Here is a 21,798-nt window from a genome sequence, read left to right as displayed (position 1 = left end):
TATAACAACTAGAAGGAGAGAGAAAAAAAGATTTTTCCAAGCAATAATTATATATCTACCCAAAGCTTTCACCTCGATCGACTAACTGTATATACCTGTATCTCGAGATTAGTCAAAAAAATGGACCGAGAAAGGCAGAGACAATCCTAGAAATAGAAAGGGTTGTCGCGAAGAAGACGAGCAAAAGAGAAAGGGCGAGTGAGAGAGAGAGAGAGAGAGAGAGAGACGCACGACGTTCATACATTCGCGTGTACGTGTCGTCGTATCTGCTCGTCGATCGACGACGGGCTCATCTTCCTTCTCGCTCACCTACTCCCTCGACAGCCCGTTTACACTCGACAATTAAACTATTCCTCGATCTTCTTTTCCGTGTACTTATCATTCGAATGACCTCGACCAGATTCCACGACCCCCGAAAGCATAAAAAACCAAACCCCCAAGCCGTCCAGGAGTTTAGGAGTCTCGGAGCAGCTGCGAAATCATCGCCTCGCGTGTAATCCGGTCTCTCCGAAGCGCGAGAGAGACAGTCAGATTCGTGTGTTCTGTTCGCTATAGCGGCGCGTGTGCCACACATTGCTATTGCCTGGCTGCGCGCGGTTGCGGGGTGATAGCAGTAGGAGAGAACAGCAGCCAGATCATCGTCAGCAGCGCAGTTGCAGCCAGCATCAGCACCGCACCGAGTCCATAGGGAAATCTCCAGCTGCAGCGCGGAAAGCTCGTGTGTGCGGCTGAGCGGGGCATCGCAGGTGAAGGGACAGTAGTTCACGACGGGACGAGAACACCAGCGCAATGTGCCGGAGGTTCATCCTCGGCTTCCTGGCGGCCGTCTGCCTGCAGCTGATCTGCGTCCAAGCCGACGAACATAATCACATCGTAAGGAGTTCAAGAGTTGATTCTTTGACGTGGACGTGCGTTGTGGTGTGTGATGTGGTCCACGATGTGTTCGGTTTGCGCGAGGAGGCGGTCCGGGCTGAGACCTGGACTTATTAACGTGGCAGATTGGGGATGAGGAAAAGTCAGTTGACGTGTATTTATGAACATGAGATGAGGTCTGTCTTTTTCACTTGGGCTGGTGATTATGTGGTATTTGTGGTGTTCGGGCTCTAGTTGGAGGAATAGGTTAGAAGTAGTTTTGGGAGATTTTTTAATAGCGGGGATCCAGATTTCTTTTTATTAGCTGTCCTTGATTTTATCTCTGTTATGCTGATGAGACAAGTGTAATTGAGCTGAGCTGAATGTATGATGTATGCTGAATGTTTACATTTTGTCAAGGCTAGTTTATCGTGATAGGAGCTTTTAAAGGGGTTGACATTTTTTGAGGTTTTAGTAGTTTTTTCTGTTTTATACTTTTTTTCATAATTTATTTATTCTTTCTCTTTTTCCCTATGCTGTCACAGTATTTTGTACGTCAGCGCTTTAAACAATGATACTCTTTGATATGTAACTTGACTTGTGTGTTTGAATGCAGATATTATTCATAAAATTTCAAAGAAACTAGTCAAAACATGATAAAGTTGTAACTATATTTGTCAATTTATTTCAGTATGAGAAAGGCGATGAAGTAGTACTATGGATGAGCACTGTTGGTCCTTACCATAACAGACAAGAGACATATTCCTACTATTCCTTACCTTTTTGTAAAGGTCCTAAGGAAGTAATAAGTCATTACCATGAGACACTCTCAGAGGCTCTGCAAGGTATTGAGCTAAAAATGAGTGGATTGAACATAGAGTTCAAAGGTGAGTCATAAGAATTTTATGTAAATTGCTTTTCATAACGTAACTTATAACTAAAGTTCTTTAAATATTAATTAATTCCAGACCCTGTCAAGAAACAAGAATATTGTAGTGTAAAACTGAATGAAGAGAGCTACAAAGCTTTTGTCTATGCTGTGAAAAATCAGTATTGGTACCAGATGTACATTGATAATTTACCAATATGGGGTTTGTATTTTTTTATTTAGCCATCTTCTAACACGCTATAATGTAATTAATTATCTTATTCTTTATCTTTTTTTCAGGCGTTGTAGGTGAGCCTGATGAAATAAATAACAATAATGGAGAAACCTCTTACTACATCTGGACGCACAAAAAATTAGATATAGGATATAATGGCAAGCAAATCGTTGATGTTAATTTAACTAGCGAGTCAAAGGTTGAACTCAAAGTAGGAAGGACTATACCTTTTAGTTATGAAGTCAACTGGAAGAAGAGCAATACAAAGTTTGAAGATAGATTTGACAAGTATTTGGATCCCAACTTCTTCCAACACAGGGTAAAAAGGAAAAAAATTTTAAAAACAAATTTTGTTTTTTTTTTAACAACCACTATATGACAGTAAATTTTTACAGATTCACTGGTTCAGCATTTTTAATAGTTTTATGATGGTCATTTTCCTTGTTGGGCTTGTTTCAATGATTTTAATGCGCACTCTGAGAAAAGACTATGCAAGATATAGCAAAGATGAGGAGATGGACGATATGGAGAGGGACCTGGGTGATGAGTATGGCTGGAAGCAAGTTCATGGAGACGTTTTCAGACCAGCCAATCATCCCATGCTCTTCTCCGCGCTTATCGGAGCTGGATATCAGGTAAAGAAACTATTTTAAATCTTCGAAATTTTATGTTAATCAACGATATTTTATGATATCGATTTTTACAGGTAACAGTTGTAGTCCTTAGTGTCATCATCTTTGCCATTCTTGGAGAACTTTACACAGAGCGAGGCTCGATGCTTTCCACCGCAATCTTTGTCTACGCTGTAACTTCGCCAATTAACGGATATACAGGCGGTGGCCTTTATGCGCGGATGGGAGGTCGAGTTTGGATCAAACAGATGTTGCTCAGCGCCTTCATGATTCCGGCTCTTGTCTGCGGAACGGCCTTCTTCATCAACTTCATTGCCATGTACTACCACGCCAGTCGAGCCATCCCCTTCGGATCAATGGTAAGATTGTCGTTCGTCTACTTACCGAAATGAAGATAATATATACGTTTGATTATGCGTAATTTAATGACCGGCTAATTTTGTATCAGGTTGCTGTGACATGTATCTGTATATTCGTAATTCTGCCACTGACCCTCGTCGGTACGATTTTGGGTCGCAACCTCGCTGGAACGCCAGATGCTCCATGCAGAGTAAACGCAGTGCCACGACCTATACCTGAGAAGAAATGGTTCATGGAGCCATTTGTGATCATTATGCTCGGTGGAATTCTTCCCTTTGGATCAATCTTCATTGAGATGTATTTCATCTTCACGTCCTTCTGGGCTTACAAAATCTACTACGTTTACGGTTTCATGTTACTAGTATTTGTAATCCTGATGATCGTCACGGTTTGCGTGACCATTGTGTGCACGTACTTCCTTCTAAATGCAGAAGACTACAGATGGTCACTAATCAATTATTTATTTCGTTTTGTTTGGCTTACAAAAGTTTAATGACTGACTAAAACTCATTTTGTAGGCAGTGGACCAGTTTTCTGGCAGCAGGATCAACAGCCAGTTATGTATACCTTTATTCGTTCTACTATTTCTTCTTCAAAACTAAGTAAGTTACAACACGAATTGATTCTATTATTTTTGTTTGATAAAAGTTTATTTATGAAATATATATCTTATTTTATAGAATGTACGGCCTCTTCCAAACCGCGTTTTATTTCGGCTACATGGCGCTCTTCAGCTTGGCTCTAGGAATTATGTGCGGCACAGTTGGATACATTGGTACCAGTCTGTTCGTACGCAAGATTTACTCGACCGTCAAAATAGACTAAATCTATCGACCCAATGTCTTTTTCTCATCATCAACGTGTCATCGTCGCCGTCTCGATGAGTCTCGGTGAAAGAGAACCTTCAGGTACGCTGCTCAACGTAGGACTCGTAGTCGCGTATCTTTTTTTTAATCTAATGAACTAGCAGTGAAGCAATCACTTCGGGGGAATGCTTTGAAGCAAAGAATAAAACGCTAGTCAGACACAAAGATAAAAGTCGATGACGGTATGTACAGTCTTTTAATCCCATAGCTTCCAGCAGTGAGAAAAAGTTTAAGTTAGTATACCGATAAACACGAGTCCTACTATGAATGGTAGAAGGGGCATTTACTCGAAATAAAAAACTTTTGCGAGTCACACAAGATTTTGTACGTTTACCAGCGACTTCGTGGCTCTCTGCACACAAATAAGCTCGTAAAGAATCGCGAAGAGTGAATCAACGAAGTCGCATGGGGTTGCCAGATAATCGAAGGCTTCTAAAAAAAAGAGAAGAAAAACAATGTGCATGGATGATCGTATTTATGAGTGATGTCATAATGATATGGAGAACGTGATAAACGCTGTAATGAATAAGTTGTTACAAACGTCCGCAAGCCCCGTTTGTTATTACCACTGTCTTTGGTGCACACACTTGTCAAAATATCGGCGCATTCTCATCGGCCTTGTACTAGCTCGAGTTTATATCAATATACATTTTTTCATTGTTTATTCCTGCTTCTGTGACAAAATTTAATCGATTTTTAAAGGTGTAGGTGATTATAAGGTCAATGCAAATGTGTGATCAAATTGAAATAGAACATTAGGCATTTGACATAGATAGAAATGAAACAAACTGATTTGTAAGTGACATGTTATCAACGCAACGTACTGAAAACACAAATTCGATGAGAAGTAATAGAGTAGTAGAGGAACATAATTATTTTCTTAGACTTTTTGATACATGTGTTGAGTTTTGATTATTAAAATTTGGCAAATTTTCAAAGATTTTTTACGAGATTCTGAATCTAAACTTTAGTAGAGATTCGTTTTTTCTATTTTAAATATTTTTTTTCTATTCGAATATTGCAGCTTACTATGGTATTCTTTTTATAAAAGAATGAATTTGGGTATATATAGATTCAAAAAGTGTGTAAAAATGAACAAAATTAAAAAATTTTCTACGCGAAAAACGCCATTCAAATTATTACCATCGTAAGTCGTAATCTACCAATATTTTCATAAGAAAATTTTAAACTTTTAAAATAGAAGAATATAATGTCGCCTTAAAGATTTAGATAAATACACCTATACTTTATTTACAATTTAGGATTTCAAAAGTAAAAGGCATAAACTTTTTGCGTGACGTGTTTGATAGAATTGTAAAAAATTTTATTTTGATAGGAAGATATGCACTTAGGTATATATACACAGTACCCAAACGTCTGGGACAATTTTTGTCAATAATTTTTGTATGATCGTGTTATGACGATAATGGATATCAAATAATGTGTAAGCTTCTTCGCGACGAAAGGTATATTAGATAACGAGAGTTCGGTAAACTGCATACAGGTTCATTGATCTCGTGAAACTTCCTTGTAAAGTTACTTAAAAAAACTATTCAGTTTATGGTTGATTCGCAGATTTATTATTGAGCTTCTCGATCGAATGTGAAAATGACGTAGTGATAAAAGTGGAATATGAAGGAAAGACGATATACTTCGATCTATGTATATTCGATTTATTTCGAAAGACAAAAAACGACGTAGCTGTGCGAATTTGTATTTTATGAAAGCAACAGTATACATGATGAGTTATTATTGATTATTTAGCAATAAGCAATCTGTTGTTAGGAGTAACGATAAGTGAAAATATAATATTTCTACTTGTGAAAAATCTACAAATTTTTCCTGAAAATATAAATAATTTATTTGATTATAAGTAAAATAAACAAAAATCTTATGGAAAAGAGTCCGGCTACTTTTTTGAAAAGTCTCTTTATAAGTGAAGCATTACGCTGTTATTCTTTTGATTATATTGCGTTGCTTTTGATTCTATTCTATTTTATAAAATAAAGACATGACGAAAAATTCATAGTTAGCAATCAATTTCGTTTATTCACCTTGACCTTAAGTATAAATCACGGCTTTTTGTTGACGAATCGTCAGTATATGTTGCAATCAAAATATGACTCATATTTTTTAATTATAAAACAACGTTTGCGCAAGTCGCGAACTTCCTTGTATTATTTACAAACCACGTATATTTCCCCTTATAGGAACAATTACGTTTCCTTATTCCTGTGTATAGCTGCAACGCAAAAAGCTCTCGAATTTTCTAAATACCCTCGATATTCGACTGCACGAAAATAAAATAAAGCATGTGCCGTGCTCATGTATGATATTCCTATGCTTATAAGTACCTCGTCGCAGATAACAAAAGCGAGAGAAGATAATATTTTAATGTGCCCACTTGACGTATATGTGTGGTCTATGCGGTGAAATCTCCGTGAAAGCGCGTGTACGCTACCAGATGTCCGTGTGTTGGTGCGGCATTCGTTTCGAATTATTCTGTTCTGACTGTCTGTGACTGTCAGAAATCGATTGAATCGGTAAACGATTCGAGCTCGAGTTTCATTCATTCATAAACGTAGTGTTTGGTTTTACAATCGCTTAGAAGAGGACAATGATTACTTGACCTTTCGAAAATAGAATATCCAAGTTATATCCTATAGTTGTTTATACAGCGCCAATAACCAGCACGAATAACATGGTATTTTTCACGTGATAAATATTTTGAAATAGATAAAAAAACTGTATTAATAACATCATCTCATAAATATGCAGTATACATTCTCTTAGAATTTAATTAACTGGGCAAAAGCTAGCCCCTAAACACGAAAGCTTTTTGTCCCTGACGTCTTAGCTGACCGTCAGCTTTCCCCCCCCCTTTCTACACACACACTCACGTACATTCATATACGCTATAACGCGAGACATGCGGACATGCCGTTATAATACGCGAGACACGTCTACACATCGGCGCCCCTCTCTCTCTCTCTCTCTCTCTCTCTCTCTCTCTCTCTCTCTCTCGTTCTCTAAAAACCGCTGCAGCGGCGCAGCATTCGATCCAATCAGCCGAGGGACACTTGGCACGTAGACACCACGTCGGAATCGTCGTCTCTCGCGGCGTCTGAAGTTTTATCATCATTTCTTCTTCCGCTCGAGGAAAACAAGGCATATTCCTGTAAAAAATGGCACCAAAGCAGAGAATGCGCATCGCCAACGAGAAGGCCACCAAGTTCATCACTCAGCGGGGCAACGTGCCCAAGTCCACGGTGAGTTTATCTCGCTTGCATGATCACCTACTTAAGTTACGGGAACGATTCGCGGCTATCCGGAGAAGGCGCGAGTCGTGCTCGCGATGCACCTTCCAGCTGTCAGTGCGCCGAAATCCGGGCGACATCTCACCTTTTGTAATACACGAAAGGGATGAAATAACGGGATTGTTTTTGTTGCGTGGGTGGCTCTCGATTGAGGTTAGGTAGCTGCAGGGGGTAACTGTCCATCTGGAATGACGATTTCGTTGAATTTCTGATAGAGGCACGCGCTCTCGCGAACATTAACTACGAGTTTTTAAGTAAGAAAGTTGTGTTAGTGTGTGGTCTCTGATTTTCCATCGTTGTTTTTACAGAAAGCTCAGGAGGAATCGTCGCCTGTTGGACCCTGGCTCCTGGCGTTGTTTATCTTCGTCGTGTGCGGCTCTGGTGAGTAATGGTTTTTGGAAGTGTTCTACAAAAGAGAAAGCCCTGTGATTTGTTGGTTTAGTTTTGTTTGAAGCCAGATATTGTGAGATGCACAGAGTACCATATGTGGACACAGTGTACGTTGTACATATGTGTACTGCAAACTTTAGTAAATACAACACGCACTGCTGTTTTATTGCAGTATTAGTCATTCTTAATGTTCATATTGATCTGTTTCTTTATGAACTGTCGCTATTTCAGTTTACATTTTGAATGACTGATTACTTTTATTTCAAATGACCAGACTTTCTCTTTTATATAAAACAAAAGAAGAATCACAGATAGTTTTTAAAGAAAGTTTTCTAATGCTTGAATTTCATTTTACAGCTGTTTTCCAAATTATTCAGAGTATCAGGATGGCATAAAACCACAACACCTGATCTGCAGCTGAATTTACACTACATGATTGCAAGCGTTTCAATCAGACAGACAATTCGTCCACATTACCTTTCTTAAGATCGACTGATTTTTCTACAAAAAGCTGCGGATCCAACTCAACACACACTTGACCACAATTGACAGGGGATAAGGAAAGAAATAAGAGATGAGCGTTCGTGGCCTTAAACCTATGCTGCGATAGTGATTGCTCTGAATTAGAGATTTTTATATTTTTTCTTTTATCAGCTCAAATAATTTATTTATAAAAAAACTAGCATTTATACAAGCCTTTTGAGATAAAATGAAATTACTAGGATTGTGACGACAATCGCGGATTCGAATTTCGATTTGTAGATGTTCGTGTCTTCGTTGTTGTCTGCTTAGAGAAAAAAATTTTCTAGGACAGTTCAGGAGCGTCAGATCGTGCGCTGGTTGTACTAAGTATGCATGTTTGATAATTACTTTAATTGTATAATGCGTTAACAAAGACTTACTCATGTTTCTGAATTATCTATTACTCTCTTTCTGTTTTACTTTTTTTTTTTAATTGTTCAAAGGAATCTATTTCTTCCATTGATATTTGTATAGATTTTGAATTGTATATAAGTATCTACAAGATATGTCATGATTTATTATTCCAAGCATTCCATTATGCAACGGCCAAAATATGTATTTTGTCATTGATTACTCTGGTAATTTTAAATATTTGCATGGATTATGTATAAATAAACTACATCGTCAATAAATTTCTAGTTTAAATTATTTCTACGAAAAATCAAATTAATTCTTTCATATAAAATATCTGATTATACAATAAATTGGTTTTATTACGATTAAAATCTGTCATTATTTTTGTACCAATAAGTGTTGCAAGAGTTATTTGCTTAGTGCTGTTTTCGCAAGTAATTTAGACAATCATCGAAATATTCTGAGATGTTCACTAATTAGCAAGTGTTTTTCTCAATTCATAATAACAATTTATAAGGAAATGTGTGAATTTTATCAGGATGCAGGTGTTTCAAAATAAAATAAACACAAACATATTTTGTGACATTTACTTTATTCGAGTGCTGCTATAACTGTTTAACGCTCATCATAACAGTTTATATAAGTAATAAAAATATGCCTCACTTTTTTAACGTTTGCGCGTTATAGTGTAGATCGGTCTCTTACTTTACGCAGATCTCAAAATAATAATTAAAAAAAGGGAAACAAAAAATTGCAAGTGTTGCATTACACGACAGAAAAGAAAATTGCACCATCGTCTTCATCCTCTATTACATTTTCTTTGACATTTTTCCTCCCTTTGGCGAATAAAGTATTTTTCTTTTTCCAAAATTTTCTCAGATAAAATCAACCATCACAACAAGAAAGAAAACGAATCGAAACACATGTATATATAATGTAAGGCACATGATTCAAAATCGCGCGCAATTCACTTGTGTTTGTGTCGAACTGTCGACTGGCGCAAAGATTCGAAAGAAAAAAAAACAGTCCGCGAAAATGAGATTCCGCGTTCGAATAATGAATTATACAGTTACGCACATCACATCACATTCCTAATTAAGTCGACACAAAATAATGATTCGTAAATTATAGAATTTATATATTTCTATTTATTGTCAGAGCGACGGTTTAACTTCGTTTTCCCTACAGTTTGGAAGAGAAGAACGATCGAATTCATTATTATTGCTTCCATTCAAAAAAATTGAAGGTGTCTATTCTTGTAAATTCGTTTGCACGATTTTACATACATAATCTTTCATACAATTTCTGGGTACAATAATTATGTATTTTATCTAAATATAATTTTTTTAATGTTTCATAATCGCAAAAAAACTATAAATAAACTCTCGATATTAACACACAAAGTACGCTAATCAATTTTCTTACTTTTTTTGTTTACTCTACAAAATATAACGTAATCAGATCTTCTAGAGATTTTCTTTTACTTTCGCGTCGCACGTGATAAACTTAGAAAAAAATTAATATTATTTATGATTTGCATCGCTGCCCTTCTTTATAAGATACATATCTATATTAATAGAAGTAATAATTATTAATAAGGGGTTGAATAGAGTTATATTTGTTTATTGCCACATTATCCTGCACGAGAACCGAGGCACGTGCCAACATTAACGATAAAATATGAAAATTATAAAATATACGAGTAAATTTTTGAGAGGAGAATAAGAAGACTATACAAACAAGTATTTATGATAAATATTGCAACTGATCGTTTTAACTTTTGAATTAATATAAGATGATTTGAATTAATTAATTAAACTCGAGTACTAGATTAACAAATTTCATATAATTTTATATACTCTCTAGTCGATAGACGGATTATGTAATTTAAAAAAATTCTCAATATTTAAAGTTTACTCAGATGAGAAAACAAAAAATAATATCGCGCCACTGATTTAGTAACGTAACGTACAATGTTCAATAATACAAATAATGAAACGGACTTAGTGTCAGGACTATTCCCGAGACGAATATGTGAGGACTTAAGTAGATTGCAAATCACTCTCGGTAAATATTATGTACAAAGGCTGATTCGTGCGTAGATTTTAATTTCGTGTGCATTTGACAAACCCAACGGAGATTTCAACAATTTTGTTTAGTCATAACAAAATAATTACAAACATTAAAAGTCAAAAGTTTAATATATTTTAGCAAACTCTACTCCCATAAAACAAAAAAAAAACTTGGTTTAAAAGAAAAAATAATCTCCTGGCTGAACAGCAAAATGAAAAAGAAACCTACGAATTTCTGCACAATAGCAATAGCTTATGATTTAAGATCTAACGAGCTACTCGTGATAAAATAAATCTTACACACGACATCAATGATATAATAATAATCGTATAATAGTAATAATAATGTAGTATAGTATATATGATAAATCCTTTCTCTTCGGGACAGTCGTCGACGCTCGGGAGCAACTAACATTTATATATCCGTGTAAAGTGTTTTTCAACATAAAATAGCTACGTTTGTCCTTACAATTATATCGTATGGCAGGCCTGAAAGTTAAATAACAAAAGAAATACATAATAATAATAATAATAATAATGTGTGCGTGTGATCGCGCATCGTTGACGACGCGGACTACTTCTAGATCGCCTGTTTTTACTCCGAATTTTCTTTCATTTTCTTCCTCTACATCTCTCTCGCTATGTCTTTAAGTAAATCGAACAATCTCTTAGAGCGGTTTCATCGGCTATAACGTTTCAAATATATAACTATACATATATATTTCTGTATATAAACTCTCTGCTTGATTTTTCCTCACACTCGGTGAAAAGTTGTTCGTACATAACAATATATAATAGATTTACGACCTCTTTAAGCTACGTTATAATATATCCTCGCGTCTTGCTCGTCTCTCGACTTAAGGCTATTGAAAATTGATTGCTTACAATGATTCTGCGTATATTAATAATATATATTTTTTTTACAAAAATATCGCGCGAAGATCTCTCGAGAGGCAGGAGAGCAATCTTCTCGCTCGACGAAGTCCTCCTCGGGGTATATAGAAGCTAAATATTAATGATTATTATCGATGAGACTTCTCTATGTCGTCGTTTTTTCTCTCTCTCTCTTAAAATTTTTTTCGCATCGCTCGCTTCTTGAGATAAGTACACTGAGATTCCTCCTCTTGAGTTATTTTTCGCTCTTCTAGCGAACCTTCTCGCCGGCCTTCATGTCCAAATTTCCGTTTTTTTTCAGCCGATATTTCAATGCTAATTGATATTGTGCACCTTATACAATGCCATTGTAGGATTTCAAGGATGGGATTTTCGGTCGACGTATCATGTCTGGGTGTAATGAGAATCGGTTCTTCGTAAGAATGACGCTTTCATTACAAGCAGCGATGATCGTATTTATCGAGTGGAAGACTGGTACGAAAAAAAGCTGGCAAAAATAAACGAGTTACCAGTTGCGACAGATTCTATAAAAAAATCTATTCAGTCTATTAAAAAAATTAAAAAAACATGATTTCAAAAATTCTACAGCTCACAAATAAAACATCCATGATACAATCATGAGCCCGTAAAAAATCTAAAAAATCTCGTATTCTTACCAGCTTCAAAGGAAAAAGGTACGTTAGGAGTTTAAAAAAAAGAAAGAAAGTGAAGGTGGTGAGAACGCAGTCGGCGAGACTGTCCCTTGTATACACGTCGAGATGTGCGCGCATCATAATCTGCGCACGATTTCATTATTTTTTTTCTCTGACAACAACAACAATAATAATAATAATAAGAGAGAGAAAAAGTGAGAGAGTGAGAAGTGGTCGCGATCGAACGCGCGGCGGATGCTCTGCGTGTGTCCATAAATCCAGGTGTTAGCACGGGACGAGTGTGGATTTTCCATTGTTAGCACTCCGCAAGCCTACAGGCCATGGGCAACCAGGGTTAACAAGAAAGAAAAAAGAAAACAGTTTGGTTAGTGATTATTGTCTCTCGATTTTTCGAATTATTAATTTTAATGATTTTTCTTTTCATTTTCGACTATATGGATGTAAAAAAAGTTCGGCAGCTTTTCAAAAGATGGAACCATAATATGCGTGGTTATTGTGAACGGGAAAATTATTATTAGAATTGACACTGAGGTTTTGCAAGCGTAGAAAATTTTGGACTTGATCAGTGATACTGAGATATTGCTTTGCGTGAAGTTTTTTTACATCGATTGATCGTAAGATTGCGAATTGATCATTGCTTTCTTGTTCACGTCTACTTAAGTTTGTTGAAAATTTTCAAATTTCAAGAGAAAAATCTATTATGAATGTGATAAGCATTAGTTATTAATTCGTACATCGATCGTGAGAGCAATGAGAATTCGTACTTGATGTATCTTAAATATTTGTTACACAGTGCAAAGCGATGCTCTAGATTTCGTTAAACATTGTATTAAAAAATTGTTCAAGTTATAAGTCTAGATTTTTATCTAAAGAAGCACACTATGCCATTAATTACAGATAATTAAAATTTTTTGTACAATAAACGATTCAATGTTAGTTCTCGATCTACACGATGTTACATTTGTTATAGATTATTATTAATGATTCTGCTTTACGTATTGGGCGTCGCTTTGCACTAACTTATAACTTTTCTTTTTTCATCGAGAGAAATGTTGAATGTAAGTATAACAATGATTAGTCTGAAGCGTTTGAATCATCACATACGTAAAACGATATTGTTATTGACTAGTGAAAGTTCGTAAATATATAGTAATAATGATGAAAAAATATTATTTATATATATATTAACAAATTAAAAACACCTGCGCCTTAATTTTTGTTAACGAGGAGATATTGTGATTACTCTCACTTTTTTCGTTCACGTTATTATTTATGCTTTACTGTTTATTATTTGAAAATTAGAAACACAAATGTGGCTCGTGTACCCTCCCCGCAAAAATATAAAATTTTATAAGCTACCGGTTCTATTGATAATCTAGAAATAATGCAGATCAAACCATTACAGTGTAGATCTATATGCTGAAAAATAATTAGTAAATCTGGTATATTAAAATAATGGTACGATTTAGTGGATTAAATATATTCGCTGTATAGTCCGATGAATATTTCGTTAATTTATTGCAAACAAAAATTATTATTCGTTATTTCGAACTGTTACTTATGTAAAAGGAGTGAACAAAAAAAGCATCGATCTCGGTATATAAGTACAAGTTCAACATTGACGATAGAGAGTGAACAAAAAACATGTATTAATGTTATTATTTAACGAAAGTGAAAGAAAATATGAGAAACAAGTTATTATTATTATTCGCGTTCCGGATAAAATTTCCGGCGCAGCTTGGGTGCACACCAGCCACCAGAAGACCTCACAGGTGCCTGTACGTATTTTGTTAATTTTTAATAATCTCATGTTCCTAGCGATTGTGCGTTTCTTCAAGAAATTAAACGTACAGATATTATTGTATCGATTTACTGATTAATATTAAATGTCATTAAAATGCCCCAGCAAGCGGGTGTGTCAAAGAGGCTCATAAGTCGTTTTTTTTTAGTTTTGTAATGTATCAACTTGGATCTGTCAATTATAAACGTCATAAAGTAGAAGTATTTTCCAGGCATGTCAGAAGCATCGTTACACATATACGAGTTTGAATTATTAAGTATCGAAAAAGTGGCGAATCAAATTATTTTACAATTCCTTTTATCAAAAATTTGAGAAAATTAATATATAGAAAGAGATAAGTTGCGCACGAGCATTATATACATTTACGTGGTTAATGCGTAAGTCGATTGAGAAAACTTATAGGAATGAAGAGATACATATCTATCGTGTGTATATAACTGTGTATAAAATATAATGCATGCGCGCGAAAGCTGTCCGCGAGTGAGAGTAAAAAAATTAATCAAAGTTAGTGTCAACTTGGCCATGTGGAGCATTTTTTGTTAGTTATAATTAAATTAAAAAATGGTGTTGTTGCTGTGCGGATCTATGAAGATGGATGAAAATTGCGTCTAATATGATTAATCGAGAATAATTAATAAGAGATATCATTGAAGTTTTTTTTTAAGTTATTTGTATACAAATTATTGCATTGTGTATTGTATATGTAAATAGAGGTAATAATGCAATCCGTAAGAGATAATTCGTTATGTCAATTTGCAGTTTTTTTTTGTTAGTAAACTCGAGGAGATTCCAGTACCAATTGTTTTCTATACAAGACAATTTCGTTTCTTCCGATACCACTTACAGTTCCATTTCTGTATACTTTTGCGACTCGTGATTCGATTTGAGTAATTTTTAAAAGTTATCTTTTTCCAGCAATCCTTTTGTTAATCCATTACAGTGCAATCTATAAACAATATCTACATCTCTATACACATGATAAAATTTTGATAGTGATTCAAGTGTTAACATGTTGGTTACAGAACGAAATTATTTTGTTAAGAAAAAAATCAAACGTGAACCTTTCCTCAGTGAAATTGATTAATAAATTAATTAATGAAGTATATTATTAATATGCAAAAGGTTGGACGGCATTTCGAGCAAGATTTATCGCGAGAAGCTTTGGCGCGTTCGATAACACGACGATTCTTCGTTTCTCAAAGAAGCTAATTTCATCATCATCAGATCAATTTCACTTCGCGACGCGTGCCACCCCTGCTTCCTTTTTTCTCTTTTTTTCTCGAAGGCGAGAAGTCAAGAAATAAATGAACAAGAGTTTCTTAATGATTTTTGTACTTTTTTTTCATATAAATAGTTTATTTTTCGTCTTTTTTTTATATCTTTATACGTGTATAACTGGTAGGCGCATAATCAATCTATATACAAATAAATTTGAATGGAAATTCAACGACGACGTAATTTTTCCATGTTTCTAACATATATGTATAATATAATAACGTTTACGTATATATATAAATATTCTTTACGTATCTGTATAAATAAAAATAAAATAAGTGTTCCACAGGCACAAGTTGCCAAGAAAAAAAATATTTCTCTTTATACTTTTTCGAGAGGGGGAGAGGTGTAGTTGTATAATATACGACAAACTAAAAAGAGAGCCTACAAGTGTGACGACAATCTATATAAAAATTTTATTACTTTTGTTTCTATTTTACTGGTTTTTTTTTCATCTAAAAAAAATGCAAAATACAATGTCCTGGAAGTAGAGAGAAAAAAAATGAAATACATATGTAATAAATATATATAGATACTGACACGTAAGCACCAAAGTCACCATGAGCGTCGTCCTCTAACTTGTGATAAAATTTGTATATATCATGTATATATAACCGTCTTACTTTTGTTTTCTCTTTATTCTTTCTTTTTTACATACTCTATTATGTTCTCTTTAATGGGGGATCGATATACGCGCGCGTTGACAACACGCTGCCCCTGACTCACCTTGGCATTTTGTCTTGGTTCTGGTATTCAGAACGTTCTTATTGTAAAAGAATTTTTCTATGACATGACGCATATGTGTATAAAAGTGAAAAAAAAAGAAATAAAAATAACAAATACGTGTAATATGGGGAGGTGCGCACCCAATCATGACGCGCATGATTTTACTGATCCTAACAAGTATGAACAAAATAATTTTTTTTAATCGATTTATTTACTGTGTCTGTAACGAATCGCGGAAATTTGCTAAAATCAAGTGAGGGGCAACAGTGCCGTTTGCGCATCAAAAATTCAACAATGTATTTCTCATATATCTCTCCGTTTAAAAATCTCGAAATAATCGGCGATAATAAAAATCACCGAATCATTGCGATCGATGCGGCGTCAGGTACACAAAACTACGTTCGACGCACGACATTCTCCCTTTTTTAGATAAATTTAAACTTTTGAAAGTAAGATACTTATTTTGTTTTATGACCGAAAATTCTTTTACAACACAACGTTTTCGAAAAGAATTCCCTGAGTCGGGAATGCCGTACGTCGCGTATACTTAACGACAAAAAATAAACAGAGAAAAATAATGTCTGAGGGCAATATCTATGTACGTATGGTAATGTATACAAAAACGCAACTCGTGTGTACACGAAGAAAATTGTACAACAGACTTAGAAAAAAAAAATTGAAATAAAAATCCAAATGGACGAAAACGTACAATAAATAATCTGTGTAAAAAATAAAGAGAAAGTCATAATAAATTCAATATAGTAATATAATAATTATCATAGCGCGACGATCGAGGGCTTGCATCCGTATCCTCAACGAGAATCTCGCGCAAACCCTCGAGCCTCGCATGGCAATACACAGAGACATATGACGTGTATATGTGGGTATGATAAATAATATTATATGTATAAAAAAATAATGATATTGCAAATGAATAAGAGACTAACCTTTCCCGCGGGCAGCGCGCATTGCCCCCGGTAAAGACCTTTTAAAAAAAGGAGCTACCGGGGCGCGTTCACACGTGTCCCCCGCGGTGGCTCATTCACGAGAGAGCGCCAGCCCTCTGATAAGGGTGCTCTCGTATCTGGCCTAAGTGCCTGCGCTGCTTCGCAGCGGCCGCCGCACCTGTATCGCCCAAACATATACATTACATTATAGACATGACAGTAGCATTGAGATTGAGGCGATTTTGTCGCATTTTGTCTTTTTATCGTCTGCATATTCTTCTCTCCTCAAGGGCAGACCTGGCGATAGTTGTCCTGAAAAGCAAAGCTAACGAGATGCAAACAAAAAATATACTCTTGGCGTCTTGTTAACTTTGCTAGACTTATTCGCAATAGACGTGTTTACTGATAATATGATGTTGCTGCTTGGTAATATTAATTAAAGTTCGACGCTCATTGATAAGGAGTCGTGAGAGACTGTGATGGGCTTCGAACTCGATCGACGAATCTCGAGAACTCGCTTTCGATGACTATTATAAGGTAGGAGTCGAAATCGACTTGACGGAGAAAAACGAAGACGAGACTTTTATAGAGATTCGCCGACGGTTCGATCGTATAGGTTGAAAAAAACTTACGTAAATATACAAAAATAAAGTATGGCGTTTACGACTTAAATGCTAGAATACTTAAGAAATACAATTCGTAATCGTAATGCTTCACCTTAAACTGTAGCAATGATTAAAATGATGTAGCTCATTAATCAAATGTAATAATGCTATTTCACAATAATCATAATAAGTAGTTCACATACTGCGAGTGTCTCACTCATTATATGGCTGTACTTTGATCCTACGTTGTTCGTCTCTATTTCTTTCTTTTTTTAACTTAGCAAAGAAAAAAAAACAAAAGAAAAATAATATAAACTACGTTACGTGTGTACTTGTGTGTTATATGTGTCGGTGTGTTTGATTTTCATTCAGAGGCGCTTTCGTAAAGCCTATCTCGATCGCCTACATAATAATATGTATACTAAATGAACGTAAAGTAACGATAAAAATAATAATAAAAAATAATAACGTAGATAATTCGAATTAACCCATCGAGAGAAAGTCATGTTCGTGCTACTGCATAAAAGGTCTACTCGAAATTCGCTCAAGTCGATTAGAATAAAACTCAGTGTCGCCGTTCGCGCGTAAATTGTGCGTTTCGAGCGGCAATAATATCTTGCTTTTACATAAAAAAATATACATAGAATTAAATAAGACGTAAAAAATAATTGTATACACACAAATCGTTCTCTTCGTAACGCGTACGCTATTTATCTCCATGGCCCTAGAAACGAAAATTCGATTTCTCGTTTTCACAGTTCGTTTTCTTTTGTATATAATATGAAAGTATAAAAGTGATTAGAGTATTAAAGTGAGTATTATGAGATGCAAATACTTGTCCCAGGATCTTGTTAACGTTTTGTTAAAAATTTCTTGTATAGATTAAAAAAAATACGTTACAAATTTGTACTGTTCATCTCATCTGTGAAACATCAGAATCTTCGTTCGAGAGCTCGACATGGGCAAGTAAACGCTAGAACCATCAGTCCTGAAAACGATTTTACTATAAAGTTTGGTCCCTGGGTTTGTGTTCATCTGCGCGTGTCATCCTAAACACCTTTAAACGTTCTTTTTCTACAATTTAAGTCGCCACCTGACACGTCAAATAAAAACGGAGCAAAACAACTCCTACGCGATTCTCCTTCATCTTTTTCTTTGTAAATCCTACCTAATCACCAGCCATTCGTATACCTATAGGAATAGGATGATGCGAATGACAATATACCATCGCATCTCACGAAATAATTCTTTCTTCGCGAATCAATTTATTACGTATATAAACCGCTGCATAATTTTGCGTACAACGAACGCCGCTCATCCTTTCGATTCCAAAAAGTCCATGATATATTCAGTTTCTTTTTTCTTATTCAGTCGAATTCGATATCACAATTTCTTTTGTCAAGAGTGTTAATGAACAATGAATTATTTTCAAACATCGTGATTACAGAATTAAACAAACAGAATTAGTTTGATAGTAATCTTTGAGTAAAAAAAAAATAATAAAAACGGAATCGCTTAGGATTAGCGGAGGTTAAAGAACAAGAAAACTCGAAAAGAAGAATAATTATTAAAAAACGCGATTAGAGAAAAAACTTGGCGTGAGTTCCGTTTACACGTGTGATAATATACAAAGCTTCGTGTAGGATAAAAAAAAAACAGGCGGACCGATGAACGATGAGTTAGTAGTCGTTGTTTTAGTCGCGTGTTATTGTTATTACTCAACGTATTTTTCAACCCTAGGGATATTAATTTTTTGTCTTATACGTTAACTCGAGATTCTAGTGGTACTTGCTACGTTTTCCTTTGTGTTATTGCTCGTTACTCAAGAATCGAAATTACTTTTGACTTCTACGATATTAAAGAAAAATTAACGCAGTTAAAAAAAGAAACAAAAACGAAATTATTAAGTAAACAATACGACACAGTTAGGAGGGAGATACGAAATTAGGGGACTAACAAAAACGAGAGATTACAACCATCACCGATTAAAAATTATTAAAATTACTATATATCAAAGGAGAAAATAAAAAAAAACGTATACAATGAAGACACCCCTCTAGCCGCGCCATCATCGTATATAAAAAGAAATCGATAGTTCGTTTAAGAGTATAAAACCGCCTTTAATGCCTAACAATATCAATAGTCGAGCTTCAGCTCGCTCCGCTTGTCCTTAAGCCTATCTTAAATACAAAGGACAATAGTCCCGATAAAATCTGACGACGACAAAATACAAAGAGAAGCTATATTACTGCTAACTAAGTTATATCTCTGCAATATATTTTCAGCTACTCTTTAAATAAATATATATTTCAATATATATATACGAGTATATGTAATACACGATAGATCTCTATAAACTCTTCATATCTGCTCCTCATCTTTCTCCTAAACATAATCTAACGCGCATATAAGCGTGCGTACGGTATATATTATATTATGCTACGTGTATCGATATATTGCATATTTATAATTAAGCCTACAACAATTATGAATGGCCTTTGATTATTGCATTGAGCGATGCACGCGCCTCGTTCCGCCCTGAAAAATCGACGACGAGATAGCCAACGAGCGTGTCCGTCCAACTGGCAACAACTTTTCAACTCAGTCAACGACTCCTACGCCATTAGATTTTTAATCCTTCCCCATTAGGCCAAGCGTCTAAAAATACGCGCGAGATCGAATCGAAGGCACAGCGTATAAAATACTAGCGAGCCACGAATTACGCTTCTGTGTGTGTGTGTGTGTGTCGACACAAGGAGAAAATTATCGCTGGACCGCGAGAATATTTCAGACTTAAGATCTTAGAGAGCATATTGTGAACGAGCTCGCGCGAGCTAGAGAGAGAAGTTTTTCTCCAGACTCCCGGCGTATCGATGAGACGCGGCTACTATTTCGGGAGTCGCGTCGCTCGTATTTTTAGAGGCTCCGCGCACTCCGCGTAAATTTCGGAAAGATAAAAACGGTCGTAGCGCTCTCTCGGGGGGGCTCCAAGGCTCGCGGCGCGTGCAAATTTGTCGCGGGTAACTGGATACTTCGTTTCGAAAGAACAGTATAATAAATGTCGATAGTCTGAGTGCTCATCGTTCGGACGCGGATCCGCGAGAAGCAGCAAGACTCGTCTCTGCAATTTAAAAAAACGTAGACTCTCAACGGGAGGACGGCTTTTAAGAAAGAAATGCGCGATTCGATTAGTACGATAACGCAAGAGGCGAGAACGTATTTATAATTCGAAAAGCGACGCATCGCTCCAGTAATAATAGTGTGGAAGAGAGACGAGAGTCGACGCAAGAGAATGAGGGAGAGAGAGAGAGAGAGAGAGAGAAAGGAGAGCGAAAAAATATTTTCCTTCTCTTTTCTAGGCGCAAGCCCGTATCTCTAACGTTTTAATGGCCGACTCTCTCTCTCTCTCTCTCTCTCTCTCTGTCTTGCGACTGGCGCGCTTCTAAATTTAAAACACCCGACCTGACTGTTACACTGCTCTCTTCTCCGCGTCTGCGAGTGTGTGACTAACAAAGTTCTAAAAACTGCGAGCGCGCGCTGCCGTTTGACGGATGGACTCCTTCGAAAAATAATATAATACGACTCGTGGACGAAATTGTTTTAAATTAAAATATATACGCTCGCTGAGATTGTCGCTCGCGACGCTTCAATACTGCCTCGAATAAATATAATATATGCGTATATAAATGTTGATAATATCTTTTTTTTTTTGCAGTAGGATTTTTCGGTATTGCACGCTTTCTGCTAATATTAGTATATAGACGGATTTGATCTTGACGAATACTTCTAGAAGAATACGATAAGGTTCGCGATCGGTAATCGATGTATATATAGTTGCTCGAAAGTGCTTCGTTTGACGAAGCGATACAATAAATAATTTGCGTAACACGTATACAACGGCTCTGTGTAAATAAAATTCTCTTTTTCAGCACGTGTATATACATATAAAAACGTTTTAAACATCTAAAAATCTCAACCGGGTTCGATCGATTACCGATTCACTGGAAAAACGATAAAAATTAAAAAAGAACAACACTTTTGGACTAGTACTGCTTTATCGTATAGAGGGTATCCTTGTTTTAGCTGCACCGTGAGATTCTCTTAGAATGAACACGAATAAACGTTTAAAAAAATCTAATGTCCTTACAATCCGCGCTTCTAGCTTAATCGCCTGCGTGTTAGACACATCTCCGCGTCGCATCTGTGTGTAGTAGTTGTGCTTGTGAAAGTGTGTGTGTGTGTGTCTGTATGTGGTTGTGCAGCGCGCTTAGCGACGCTAAAACTCAGAACTGACGAACAGCGACTAGTAATTGACTGATTCAGCTATTCTCGCACGCGCGCGCCTCTTTGTGTTTCGCGAGAGCCTCGCGCGGTCGAAAAACAAAAAATCTTCCGAGCGCGCGACGCCTCTCGACTACGCGCTGATATA

At 35.9% G+C, this 21,798-nt stretch overlaps 3 protein-coding genes across 8 annotated transcripts in view; 2 read left to right on the top strand and 1 right to left on the bottom strand.

Moving 5' to 3' along the window:
* The first annotated feature begins 264 nt into the window (after window positions 1–264).
* LOC100120759 (transmembrane 9 superfamily member 3) lies at window positions 265–5,839 on the top strand. The gene is made up of 9 exons (XM_001604313.6): window positions 265–873; window positions 1,544–1,739; window positions 1,821–1,943; window positions 2,021–2,274; window positions 2,351–2,590; window positions 2,662–2,946; window positions 3,036–3,391; window positions 3,466–3,549; window positions 3,628–5,839. The coding sequence occupies exons 1-9, from the start codon at window positions 790–792 to the stop codon at window positions 3,770–3,772; spliced, it is 1,767 nt and encodes a 588-aa protein (XP_001604363.1). The 5' UTR covers window positions 265–789; the 3' UTR covers window positions 3,773–5,839.
* A 924-nt stretch (window positions 5,840–6,763) lies between these two features.
* Window positions 6,764–9,681, top strand: LOC100115709 (stress-associated endoplasmic reticulum protein 2). Its single transcript, XM_001606856.6, has 3 exons — window positions 6,764–7,082; window positions 7,439–7,511; window positions 7,878–9,681. The coding sequence occupies exons 1-3, from the start codon at window positions 6,999–7,001 to the stop codon at window positions 7,913–7,915; spliced, it is 195 nt and encodes a 64-aa protein (XP_001606906.1). The 5' UTR covers window positions 6,764–6,998; the 3' UTR covers window positions 7,916–9,681.
* Window positions 8,970–21,798, bottom strand: part of LOC100120734 (protein held out wings) — a 45,646-nt gene continuing 32,817 nt past the window's right edge. For 4 of the 6 annotated variants that reach the window (XM_031927242.2, XM_031927240.2, XM_031927243.2 and 1 more), the window contains exons 7-8: window positions 16,765–16,942; window positions 8,970–12,326 (exon numbers count right to left, since the gene is read on the bottom strand). In XM_031927242.2, the coding sequence (XP_031783102.1) occupies window positions 16,860–16,942 (83 nt within the window). In that variant the 3' untranslated portion in view covers window positions 8,970–12,326; window positions 16,765–16,859. Of the gene's footprint in view, window positions 16,943–21,798 lie in introns of all 6 variants that reach the window. The other 2 variants (XM_031927241.2, XM_032597827.1) reach the window with 1 other exon arrangement.

The sequence above is a fragment of the Nasonia vitripennis genome, chromosome 3 (assembly GCF_009193385.2).
Source record: "Nasonia vitripennis strain AsymCx chromosome 3, Nvit_psr_1.1, whole genome shotgun sequence".
Lineage (NCBI taxonomy): Eukaryota > Metazoa > Arthropoda > Insecta > Hymenoptera > Pteromalidae > Nasonia > Nasonia vitripennis.
Note: the sequence above shows the minus strand (reverse complement) of the source record. Positions and strands in the feature narration are given on the sequence as shown.

What these genes read in the sequence shown, in the direction of transcription:
- LOC100120759 (XM_001604313.6), top strand. Translation starts at nt 790, where the DNA reads ATGTGCCGGAGGTTCATCCTCGGCTTCCTGGCGGCCGTCTGCCTGCAG. An exon ending in CCGACGAACATAATCACATC is followed by an intron (nt 874 to 1,543) that starts GTAAGGAGTTCA and finishes AATTTATTTCAG; the next exon opens with TATGAGAAAGGCGATGAAGT. An exon ending in TATTTCTTCTTCAAAACTAA is followed by an intron (nt 3,550 to 3,627) that starts GTAAGTTACAAC and finishes CTTATTTTATAG; the next exon opens with AATGTACGGCCTCTTCCAAA.
- LOC100115709 (XM_001606856.6), top strand. Translation starts at nt 6,999, where the DNA reads ATGGCACCAAAGCAGAGAATGCGCATCGCCAACGAGAAGGCCACCAAG. An exon ending in GCAACGTGCCCAAGTCCACG is followed by an intron (nt 7,083 to 7,438) that starts GTGAGTTTATCT and finishes TTGTTTTTACAG; the next exon opens with AAAGCTCAGGAGGAATCGTC. An exon ending in CTTCGTCGTGTGCGGCTCTG is followed by an intron (nt 7,512 to 7,877) that starts GTGAGTAATGGT and finishes TTCATTTTACAG; the next exon opens with CTGTTTTCCAAATTATTCAG.